Below are 13,511 nucleotides of genomic sequence, written 5' to 3'. Positions count from 1 at the left end.
GGCTATCTAACAATTTTCATTGGATGCGTTTGGGGAAAACAAGTTGTCAGGGAGGCGGGGAGCTAGTTGCCCTCCATCGATTTCAACTCCTAAAAGAGAACTAGAACTACACATTTCCAATCAAATGAGCTTCCTCTAAAATTCAAATAACAATAACTTCCATAAAAAGCTTATATGCCCCCGGGTTACAGCCCACAACCCTGACCATCAGACTCTAAGGAGCTGTGTCAACAAAAAAGGCCTTGCTATGTGATCTTTGAACTGCTTTTGAACAAGTGCCATTCTAATCATTCCGTCCTACGACAGTAAACGACAAAATACGTCTAAATGTTCCAACTTTTTAAACTTTAATAGATAAAAAATATTAAAATTTTAAGGAATATATATTAGTTTTATATATATATATATATATATATATATATATATATATATATATATATACTGAACTGACACCCACAGCCATTTTTCAGCAAAGTGCAAATTAGGTTCTGGTCTTGAGAAGGTATGGGGGTTGTCAAAGACATAATTTTCAGATCTTTCAACTATGCTGAACAAAATGGCTATCTAAAAATTTTTATAAGATGTGTCCTAGGAATTGATGGCGTGGAAAGAAGGGGGCGTGTTACCCTCCAATCACTTTTGACTAATAAAAAGGGAACTAGCCCTTCTAATTTCCAACCAATTGAGCCTTCTTTGAAGTTCCGATACCAACAAATGGCCATCTCTAAAGTTCTATCAGATAAATTTCCGGAAAATACGAAGTGTGTGTGTGGGGGGGGGGTATCCACCCTTCAAACACTCTCAACCTTAAAAAGGGCTGAGGGCTGTAGGGGTGGGGTGGGTTTAGCATTTTCAAAGACATATTTTCTAGACCTTCCGATTACGTTGAACAAAATAGCTATCTCAAAATTTGGATTGTATGTGTTTGGGAAAATAGTGGACGTGGAAGAGGGGCTGGTTATCCTCCAGTCCCTTTCGACTATTAAGAAGGGCACTAGCCCTTTTAATTTTCAATCGAAAAGATTTCTTTTCGAAGTTTCTACGACAACAAATGGCCCTTTCAATTTCAATCACATGCATTTCGGGTAAATACGAGGTGTGTGTGGTTTGGGGATATCCACACTTCACAGTGAATCTTAAAAAGAGTACTTGAACTTCTGATTACCAATCCAAGGAGCCTCCTCTGAAGTTTACACGATCAACCTTTCTATACATACCTTATATACCCTCAGGGCATGCCTATAACCCTTACCCTAAGGACTGTGCTGGACCTTTCAATTAAGAGGAACAAAATGACTATCTCAAAATATCTATCAGATACATTTCTGGAACCTTGTCCTGAGGGCCCTGGAGGGGGGGGGTCATCCTCAAAGACGTAGCTTCTGGACCTTTCAACTAGGTTGAACATAATTGCTATCTCAAAATTTTTATTGGATGTGTTTGTGGAAATTGTGGGCGTGTTAGGAGGGTCAGTTGCCCTCCAATCGCTTTCGACTATTAAAAAGGAAACTAGTCCTTTCAATTTCTAATCGAATGAGCCTTTTTCGAAGTTTCTACGACAAAAATAGCCTTCTCAACATTTTTATCGGATACATTTTGGAAAAATTCCAGGTGAGGGGTAGGGGGTATCCAAACACCCATCACTCTGAATCTCAAAAGTGTAATAAAACTTCTGATTAACAGTCGAATGAGCCATTTTCGAGGTTTCTAATGACAGCTCCTTCGATACGAAGTCCCCTGGTCGAATAGAAAAAAGAAAAAGACCAAAAAATTCCCTTCAAAAAAATTAAATAAATGAATGATACATTGTGTCCACATCATTCGTTACTTAGACTATTGCGCTGCCTACATAGACAGAGTAAATCATAAAAATTTTTGAATACAAACATAGTTGCGAAACTACTTAAGCGGCTCTGTGGGGGGGGGCACCTATCAGAAATTGAGATTATTCCGACACGCTTGGCAGACTTTCAAGCTGAGCTATTAAAGCTTTAGGAAGTTCAGCAAGAATAAAAGGTTTGACTCAAACATGTGTATGAAGGAAGTGAATTCAGATTTATATGTTAGAATTAAGATTTCTGGTAAGTTTTTGCAACACATAATAACTATCAGAATTCAAGAACAAGATGATCCCACTACAGTCAAGTGGTCCGATCTGAGAAAACCTATTTACTGGTAACACTTGTCTGTAAATGTGAAAAAACATCGCTGGTCAGACTCCGGTAAAATTTAAGATTTTGATTACATATTTAATGAAGGACCAGCAAAACTAACGAGTTCCTTTATCTGAGACAGGAATTTAGACAGCTTCTGGGTTTTACAGTTAAAATATTATCTTTAAGCTTATGGTTATTATCGTTATTAATATTATCGTTATTACAAATACTACAATTTACATACATTACATACGTCATTACAAATATTACAATTTACATACGTTACATACGTTATTACAAATATTATCGTTATTACAAATACTACAATTTACATACATTACATACGTCATTACAAATATTACAATTTACATACGTTACATACGTTATTACAAATATTATCGTTATTAATATTATCGTTATTACAAATACTACAATTTACATACATTACATACGTCATTACAAATATTACAATTTACATACGTTATTACAAATATTATCGTTATTAATATTATCTTTATGCACGTTTCGATCTCGTATATGATATCCACTTTGATGGTTGCATTTTTTACTTCAGGCCCAACCTGAAGTTTCCACATATCCCGAGTTACAAAGCTTTTTCAACGTTTGTGATTTGGCCCACACAAAAAAGAAAGATATCAAAAATATAGAAACAATTTCTAGCTATGGATAGGAGCTTGAACGAAGACCCAAAAGTGGGTGGTTAGGATCGAATATTTATCTTAATATACACAAGAATATACATATTTTTTTTAACCAATCATTAAACTCAAGCAGACGACAAGTTTCAATTTATAACGTTAAATTTTACCTTTGGCTTATTTGAGGGAATATCAATAATGGTTGGCATATATTCAGATCTAGGGGTTTGAGTCAGTATGGAAACACAGTCAAATCGTTCATCTTCATCCGATGATGTAGCATAGGGATCCCAATCATCTTCTTCCTCAGTGTTGGTGTCCTCGGCTCTACATTATAATAAAAACATCATAAATACTAAAGTAAAAATAAAAACCTTGAAACTATCTTAGAAAGTACCTTAGAAAGTCTCCTACAATCTTTTTTATAATCTACAATGCTGTTTCCATCGTCCAAAGCATCTTACTCTACAGAGTACTAACAATAATAGGAACATATCATATACTTTTTATGTCCAATTGACAGCCTGTAAACGAGGCTTAAATTTATCTATTCGGAAGTGAGTCTGAATTCGCTTAAGCCTTATCTCCTATTTTTCATATCAAAATAAAGGGAAGAGTCAAATCAGATTAGAACGAAAAGTTCTAATCGTACGTTTAGCATAGCTTACGTTTTCTATAAGATCTAGATCTTTGGTAGGGGAAGGGGAGCCAGAGAAGTAATCCAGAAAAGTGCATTAAAGGAAGTTTTCTTAGGGAGGGGGGACGTAACGACAAAAAAGCCCTATGTTAGGCTGCCATTCTTTAGGGTTCCGTGTTGGAAGGTCCTTAAGACTTATCTTGCGGGAAGTCACGACTATTATATTACAGAGCCGTGAGTTAGAGATACAGAATATTATAATGCTCAATAGTATTGAGTATGGTGTTTTTCGGGTAACAGTGTCACACAACTTGATCGGCTCTAATCGATCAAGTCATTAGCATATTCAAAAGCAATAGATACCAACACTAATATATTAGGAACAAATCAACAAGCATATGTAAAAAAAAAAAAAAAAAGATGGTGGATTAGCTAAAACTAAAACAAACATTTCGCCTTCTTCACCAGTTGTTTGGTGAACTCGGTTTGACTGGCTACTGATATATTTTACAATATAATCTGGTTTGTAACACAAAAAACCACAAAATTGACCTGTAACTGTTATCCTCAGGAGAGCCACCAATACCAAGCAAAACTTATTGTTGACACATTTTAATGAGCGACCCTATGAGCATCCTCAATAACATTGCACAAGCTAGCTTGAACTTCGACAAGAAAGTAAACTCTTCTAAATCCATGGCAATGCCTATTTGTTTCTTTAAGTATCCACCCCACTTCATTAATCCTATCCCTTCTGAAATTTCCCTACCCTTCTTTTAATTAATGAGACTCCTAAATTCTTGTGGGGTCTGCATGTTAAAAATATTATTCATAAAGATAATGTATCCATCTCCTCCTCTTGCTTCTAAATAAACTTGACATTCCCCCCTTCCATTTCTTGGAGGATTTATACTTCCTTTTTTCCGCCCTCATTTTGAATATGCTTGTACGGTTCTGCATTTCCAAGGAAGATTCAGACAAAATTGAATCTATCCAAAAGAGCCCCGTAAATAATTTTAGAAGAAGGTTAAAGTCCCGAATTCTCTTCCTTAAAAAAAAACTGGGTTAGAAATATTTGAGTAAAGGACAGAGGATGCTGTGACTGCATAAAAAAATATAGCGACAAATCCTTACAGGGAATCCATTTTTGCGAAAAGGCACTACCCACCCAGATTCCACCCTCCTCAGGCAGTTATCCAGCCTGTTTCTACCTTGTCTCCCTTTCGCTACTCTCCCTCAAGATATAAAAAAAACTTTTCCCTCCACATTACAGATTCAAACAACTCAAAATTCGGCGAATTTTCCTCTTCTTTTTAATTGGTAAAGGCGCTGCCCATGTTTTGTAATTGTCCGCGTTTTTATTCCTTCCTTTTTTAATATCCTTTTTATTTTTTTAATATTTAAACTTATTTTTTCCGTTTTATTAAGTTCAACTCGCTTTCTATCTCTTTAATATATTATTATCAATCTTAGTTTAAATAATGGCTAATGAATGGATTTTCATTCTGATAATTTAAATCTTGCCATTCTTTTGGTTTTCGTTGTTTTTTTTTGTTTTTTTTGTTAGTCCTGTCTTTATTTATTGACCCCGAAATTTTAAATTCAGACTTTGTGACAGAAATTTTTCAAAATAAACATCCTATTTTATCTCACAACTAAAAAATATCAACCAATTTTGTCTCACCAACAGTAGATACATCTTAACTTATTAACTGCTGAATAACTACTGATCAAATTTCGCCTACATAGCACATCCCACATAAACCGCCACTGCTTTTTTATAACATGAAATTCAATTATGTAATATAAAATATTATATGATATTTAACAGATGCGCAAAATAAGAAGTTCTTTTCTTAAAGTTCTCTTTCTTAGTACAGCAAAATTTATTTTTTTCTTTTTGACCTTATTGAGGAAATTTATTATATATACTTAAATTAAGCGTCAATTAAGCTTAATTTTAAGCGTCATATTGTTTTCGTAAATAAACCGAGACATTTAGTCAGTTTTTTAGTCTTAACTATGTAAGGCAAACATTTTTCGAGCCAATCGTATGCACAATATCTACTGATTTTTCCTATCAAAAAGACATCTATTTGTTTTGAAACTTGCAGGAAACTTCACACAAGCTTCATTCCATGTATAATATTAATATACATAAATAAAAAAATGTATATTTGGTATCTTAATGAAAATCAAGACTTTCCAGTTCTCAAGTTCTCTAAGCCGGTTATCTACATTTATTAGTTGGCTAGAAGCAGATAAAGCAGAAAAAAGTAGACTGAATCCTGAAAGTAATTAGAAATCCACCCCTTTCTTCGTAAGGTTGGCTAGGTTTATATTAAAATAAATAAATTCAGTTCATGGTAAGAGAGAGTATATTAATTTATGTTTTTTATTGATTGAATTATCGGTTTAAGAGTCAAAGAATTGCAACCCTTTATCAGGTGCTCTGTTGCCTTCCCTTGACGGTTGTAGTAAGTGAGGTTTATTTATACAATGAAAAAAGAAATCACCAATGCAACAGCACAAACACAGAAATAAACACACAAGATAAAAAAAAAATTAACCTTATAAACAAAAAAGAAAGACAGAAGAAGAAAAGGAAGACTGTTTTCCTACATTAATGATTAATATAGATCAGTACTTGAATGAGGCCTTAACCCTACTCATCTATCCTATTACATAGGTCAATTAGCATAACCATACACAATCAACCGTAAAGAATAATCCAAGGACAGGCAGTCGTGTCGTAAGTAATTATAAGTCGTCATAGAACTAAGAAGAAGAAGTTTATTATTATTGTTCAATACAATACAATACAAATACAACTCAAAATGGAATTACAATACACTTATTCCCCCTCGAAAGGCTCCATGGTCAGGGATACAAGGAAGGTAAAAGTGACTAACAGTGAATAGTCAATAAATACAATATTCAGTCAGTAAGAATTATCATTCACAGACATAAAGGAAAAACTGTACTTGTTAGTTAAACAAAACATACGCAAGAAGTTCGAGTTAGATTGATCCTAATGAAATATAGTCTTCATATAATCTTTAGTTTATATAATAATATAATTTCGGCTATATATTTGCACATTAGAGGGGGGATAAAGTATTTGGATAGCACCCCTAACCTAATCAACCAAACCATAAAGTATTTGGATAGCACCCCTAACCTAATCAACCACGCCTGCCCTTAATGGGCAAATATACAAATATATAGCCCAAGTTATACAAGTCTAATGCATTCTGTCACCCGTCATTTGTCGCTATGAAACCGGTTTTCTGAGACCTAACCTAAGCGTAATTCTTGAGCGTGTTTCGTTTAATTGTCAAGTCCCGGAAAAACTTACTCTATAATAAGTATGTTATGAGATGATTTAAGTACGTTATGTACTTAAGGAGGCGTTACGTACTTAATAAGGCGACAAGTAGTTTTTAAATACAATAGTCAGGCAGTTGTCAGTCATTAATATGATTCACCAAAGAAAAACCTACTCTATAATAACTATGTCATCCTTATAAGGAGTTTCCATATTACCGCTTATGAGGCGTTTTAAGCACGTTATATACTTAAGCATGCGATACGTACTTAATGTAATTAAGGAGGCGTTAGGTAGTTTTTAAATACAATAGTCAGTCATTAATATGATTCACCAATGGAACAACTTACTCTATAATAAGTATGTCTTCCTTTTGAGGAGTTACCATATTATCGCTAATGAGGCGTTCTTCTTCAATTTTCTGTTCAAATTCCTTGGCGAGATCAATTAGCCGATCGTCTGATAAGTTCAGATATCCATCAATTTCTTCAGTATCAAGCGCTCCAACTTCTGTATCGTCATACTGCTCATAAATCTAGAACACACCATGAAGTCTACTAAATATTCGCTAGAGCACTGCAGTATTATTATGGCAAAAGTATGCACAGGTAAAAGGATTGGGGGAGCTTACCGGAAGAGTGTCACACACTGTTTAAATATTAATAAACATTAATATTTTGAAAATTTTGACATTCAAGATTAAAAACCATCCCCCCCCCTTTTTTTCTAACCCCTCATGTTGCTTAAGTCATCTTACCCCTCTCACAAAACAGGCTTCTGTGCGTGGCCACGAAATAAATATTAATATTTTGAAAATTTTGACATTCAAGATTAAAAACCACCCCCTCCCTTTTTCTACCCCCCCCCCCCGTTGTTTAAGTCATCTTATCACTCTCCCAAAACAGATTTCTGCGCATGGCCACGAAATTGTAAATGAAATAGTTTTTTATTATAAATGAAGTAATAATTCGTATTCGTATCCGTTTAATGAAATAGCTATCATTTCACTTAAAAATGAACGCTAAATTATGCTACTTTGACAATCACAAAATGGTCACTTGTTAGTTACACTTACGAAATATAGCAGAACTTTCAATTCACTAGTTAAATGAACTTGGGAATATGGTACAAAGGAGTTTGTGAATCTGTTCGTACGGCACATGACTGGTTCTAATTTGTTGTAATGCCTAGTATGTCTGCTGATTGATGCGGATGGTTAAAGTGTGGATCATAAATGAAGTGTCCCTTTCGAACATATTGATAAAAAGCATAGCAAATCAATTATTAACGGAACAAAATATGCTACTTAAGTATGTGTCTGATGTATTACGTAACCGTTCAAAATGAAAAGAACGTATAAAAACGGTAATAATAAATAGGAACTTCCATTATATTCAAACTCCTAACTCTATTCACCCATTCAATCACAATCCAAAACTAGAGAATTTCTCGTTCCCGTATTAGACTCGTTAGAGATTGCGCAACATGCATCGATTTTCCAAGCCAGATGCATCAAAAACGCACATATGTTTGCATCAGCCAAAACGCTAAACATGATAATTCGTCTTTTTTTTAAGTTATAGGTTAATATTATCGCCCCCAAGCAGTAAAGAAATTTGGCAATATGTGAAAAAACAGTATATTCAGGACAGAAATGTAAAGCACTAGCAGTATAGGTTACAAAATAACATTGATGATTAAGTGTTTTGTTTGTGTAATCTAGATGGCACTGATAAATGTTTTCCCCTTTAATCAACTTGTGTTTTAATACCATAATTTATTCAAATAATGAAAAGGCAACAAATTTGAAAACCAGATAATGTTTGACCAGGGCAGAAAGAAACCAAAATTATACCTTTTCAAATCTATCATCTAGCAAAGTCAGCATGTCATTTCTCCTTAGAACACTACTTGTCATGGAATAGCTTGTAAACCGACTTTTAGTTTCTTCATCTTTGAACGGATCTTGCTCATCATCAAAAGAAAAACGACCACTTCCAGCATCCTCACTGTCACAAATGGTTCCTTCATCACTGTTTTCATCTTTCCATTCATCATCATTGATACTATAATTAAATATAAAAAAAATGATCAAGTGATCAATAGTTAATGAAAAACCATTTTTTTGTATACAATTCAATTTTCTACGAGTGGAGTTCTTTTGACAAAATTTGTATTAAGAAGATGCCTCCCAACCCTCCCTTTGCCATGCAGGCATGCGCAGAGCATATGAACATTATATTTTATTTTATACTTAAAACACTCCTGTAATAAAAAGAGAGTTGCCACTCCGCAGCATCCATATTGCACAGTTTGTCCAACAGTATTCTTCAAAAACTAAATGAAGACTGGGGGGTAGATCCCCTCTCCCCCCGAAACGGAATGAAAGGAATTTGGAAAATATGTGCCAAAGACTGTATTTTTTAATTTTCAGGCTGTCTTTGGCCAAAATCATGGAAGACGCTAATACGCTCAGATCAGATCCTTTTTTATGCTTAAAATAGACCACTATAAGCTTCAAAGTCGCTTCAAAATATGGCCTCTTTTTCTATCCTGAGGTCACTCGTTCAATACAGTCACTCCTAAGGAAAAAAAACAAAAAACAAATAAATCACACATTTTGTTGACAAGGACATGCAACCACTGCTGTAGGTTTTCTAGTGTGCTAAATTTGATGGCGTGAATTTTACCCACATCGTGCCCCCTTTTTGGGGTATTTCTTCCGTTTTTCGAAAATTACGAGTTTTCGCGTATGCTAGTAGCTTTTTATCGGTAGCTTACAGCTTAATGCATTTGACGGATTTGGAGTCACCATAAAAGAAGACTCTTTTGACAAATCGTGAAAAGCAAAAGCAAGGACAAATTTTTAAATCAATCAATCATTTATTTATACTTAAAAAAAATCAAAATAAAACAATTACAAACATAGAAAGGTTACTTAACCCAAGAAGCTTGGCTTGAAGTGCCAAAGAAAATAATGAAGAATTGGTTGTGCTAGCATTTTTTTATGGATAACTTTAAGCTTATTGCATTTTACATATTTGTAATCATAATAAAAAGCAGATTCTTTTGAAAATCATGAAAAGCAAGAGTTTTGAAAATCAAAAGCAAGGAAAAATTATTCAAAAAGCAAATCATAAATATCTGGTTATACTAGTAACTTTTTATGGGTAACTTTAAGCTTATTGCATTTTATGTATTTGGAATCACAATAAAAAGAAGATTTTTTTTGACGTGTACATTTTTTTTTAATTCACGTTTTTCAACAATGTATATTTGAAATATATTTTTTTATATGCCACATAAAGATGACAGATATTCGGTAGTTAAAGATTGCTTCACAATAAAGTCATCATACTCCAACACAGAAAAATCGTGAATATGATAAAAAAAATTAATTTCAATGCACATAATTTTGGTTATTTTATTGTCATTTAGAAAAAAAAACTTATTAGCACTACCCGAAACCGCAGATATTTTAGGATGAAAAGTTCTGACGAATTATAGATGAACAAACACGAGTATTTTAAAAACAAGTTAAAAAGGGAGAAGAATATAACTTACAAAGAAGGGGAGAAAAATAAACACAAAGAAGATATTAATAAGCAACAAGCTTTTAAACAGAAAATTTTGATAGACTATTTAAAAGAACTAATGCTTTCAGATACAAAAATCATACAATAAATCCAAAAGAGGAAGAAATGACGTAGAAAAGAACGGGTATTATAAAACCAGAAGGAAAATTCTTTTGAAATGTTTTTTTTTTCTTTAAGCATGACGAGCAGTTACAAATATTACTCTTTAACTGATCCTTCAGCTGACTTCTACTCTATATAAGTTTTTGTTAGAATCCAAAATCAGACTAAATTCAGTTTCCCCATCAAATGATCCGTTAAAGATAGTTGTAACTAGGGATTCTAGTCTAGGGATCTAAAATGTTTTTTTTTAGCATGACGAGCAGTTACAGATACTACTCTTTAACAGATCCTTCAGCTGACTTCTACTCTACATAAGTTTCTGTAAGAACTCAAAAACAGTTTCAACTCAGTTTTCCCAATCAGAAGGTCCGTTAAAGATAGTTGTAACTAGGGATTCTAGTCTTAAATATTCAATCGTAAAATAATTTTAACTAAGTTTTAAAATTAGTTTTAACTTGAGATGGGTTTAAACCCAGCTTTGTTTTTGATTCAGTACTCAATGATGCTCGGCTTTAGCGATAATAATAATTTAATAAATTATTAATAACAATAATTGTGTTGACACAATTATAACAACAACAACAATTGTCTTGGTTTAAATTAGAGCTTCTACTTTAAACCTAACTTTGTTTTTGATTCAGTACTCAATGATGTTTCGGCTTTAATTTTTCGATAATATTTCTAATAAATAAACTTTACTTATCATTTTCTTCTTCGAGGTTTAAATCTGAATTTGCAAATTTCATAAAGTCATCTTGTAACACATTTTCTTCATTTTCATAGTCAAAATCATCATCAAGACCAGCAACAATGTCAGGATCAAAATCCAACCGTGGACCACTTTGTGGGGCCGCTTTATTCAATAAACCAACATCTTCTTGGAAATCACTTTCAAAAACAGAAGATGGAAGCTTTAGCCTGATTTCCTAAATAGAAAAAACATTAATTGTAAAACAAGTAAAATACTGAATAAGACCTTTGCCTACATATCGATGTAGAACAAAATTCATTCGATCACCAAGGGCTGGCAATCCAACCTACGGAGCTCAAGTATGATGAGTGCTAAGACCCTTTTAAGGGTTGCCGTCATCTTTGGCAACTACAAGCATAACTATTGGCTGTTATTTACACGCTGTGATTCCTGCTATAAAAGAAATTGTAAAATATAAACCGAAAACTGAAGTTTTATGGAGATTTTCTTGTTTATTTTTTAATACTCGTAAAAGTGTAATGTAAAAAACACGAACTTTTCTCACATAATTCATTTAAAAATAATTTTAAAACGTTTTTTGACCAAAAATAATCCACAAGATTCAAATATTTCCCAGAATTATGCAGAAACATATGAACACGTCTTTCGGTGATCCGATCTTTTTTTTTCTTTTTTTCTATTCGAGGTAATATAAGAAATGTACACGGCAGAACAACTAGCTTAATCCCAGGAAGATATCCGCATACGAGATGCATCCAAAACCCAAACTACACACACAAAAAAAAATAAAATAAAAATAAAAACTCGACACAAACACACTGCCATTCACCCCCCCCCCTCTCGAAAATTTAAGCTTAGACGGCTGAGAACAACACACCCAATAAAAAAGAAAAACTTCAAAACAATGCAGCTTCAACAATTTAAAGAATCTCGGTAGAGCATTTCAAGATCTGAACTCATTTGGTAAATTCTCCTAAATTACAGGCCCAACATACCAAATGCTAAATCTTAATCTAGTAGTTATAAGCAAGGGTATGCGTATCAAATAAAAATTTTGAGTTTCATAATCGTGAAGAGATGATGAACATGTGAAAAAAAGCTATAATTCTTGTTGGAAACATGCACTAAGGTTTTCTAATAGTACCAATATTCATAGCTAATTTACTTCTTATATAGAGCTATAATAATCTTACCGATATACCCCCTGACATGTCAATAGATTGTGCCTTTCAACATCAGGAAAACGCTGTTTGAGAAGGGGGGAGTCACTAGCCATCTGCCATTTGAATTTACATAGCCCTTCCAAAATGATCTTTAAAACTCAGTGATACATCAAAATTACTCCCAGGTAACTCAGATACCTAATGTTAGCACTACGTTTTATTCGCTGGTAGCCAATATCTATGTCCCGTAAAAGAGGATAATATTTTGTACTTCCTGTATTTATCATAAAACAGTTTCAATTGCAATTTGTTTAACCGCGTTCACTTTTCAATACACTTAATATTGTGGCACATAATATCTAACGATTCAACTTCAGTCCAAGCAGCAATAGTCAAATGAGAGTTATCAGCAAAACATGGCAACATCGCCTTGGCCTTATTACTATTGATAACGATATTTGAAGATACGATACATTTATTTATACTATATAAAACAATGGACCCAAAATTTACCCTTGAGGAACGCCATTATGCACATGTAATACGTATGTCCATTCAATACCACACGAGGGAACGGAAAAATGAACTATATTTATTCAAATACAGAAAAAATATCATCAAATTCCAAACCTTAAAGATTTTTGAATTTTAAGATCAGCCAAACTCAATGCTTTACTTATATCTATGAATAAAGAAGCAACTTTCTCAAACTACAAACCTTTGCTAGTGTTTACTATTTTGGTTAATAATCACCTTAAAAGAATCTACTCCGTCCGGCCATGAAGACATACTCAATAAAGTCTCAGAACCATGGGAACCTTCACCAAAAACAAATCTGGTTGCATTAATACTTGACGTCCTGTTTTTTAGTCAGATTTGGCAATCGCCAGTTTTTTAAATAAGGTGTTTTGTTTAGCAGGAACGCAATAAGATGTATGAAAAAGAACAAGAACATGAAGAAATAATACCTTGCCCTGTCAACAGACAAACAACTGTTTGCAATTTAAAATGGAGGAAGAAATGATGGGAAATGAATTTCTCAAAAATTATAAATGATCAAGAACCACGAAAAAACTAGATAATTCAACCGAAAGAAAAAATGCTTTATCTTACCTTCAAATCTTCTTTTTTCGTCACTGGTGTTTTAACTGGGGCCCA

General features: G+C 33.4%; 1 protein-coding gene across 1 annotated transcript in view; it reads right to left on the bottom strand.

The window, feature by feature from the left end:
* Window positions 1-13,511, bottom strand: part of LOC136037507 (protein LTV1 homolog) — a 60,722-nt gene that overhangs the window by 15,286 nt on the left and 31,925 nt on the right. The window contains exons 8-12 of the mRNA XM_065720229.1: window positions 13,467-13,511; window positions 11,178-11,404; window positions 8,636-8,846; window positions 7,131-7,315; window positions 2,986-3,142 (exon numbers count right to left, since the gene is read on the bottom strand). Coding sequence (XP_065576301.1) covers window positions 2,986-3,142; window positions 7,131-7,315; window positions 8,636-8,846; window positions 11,178-11,404; window positions 13,467-13,511 — 825 coding nt within the window. The remainder of the gene's footprint in view (window positions 1-2,985; window positions 3,143-7,130; window positions 7,316-8,635; window positions 8,847-11,177; window positions 11,405-13,466) is intronic.

Source organism: Artemia franciscana, chromosome 17 (genome assembly GCF_032884065.1).
Source record: "Artemia franciscana chromosome 17, ASM3288406v1, whole genome shotgun sequence".
In the NCBI taxonomy this organism is placed as follows: domain Eukaryota; kingdom Metazoa; phylum Arthropoda; class Branchiopoda; order Anostraca; family Artemiidae; genus Artemia; species Artemia franciscana.
This window is presented reverse-complemented; position numbering and strand designations above follow the sequence as displayed.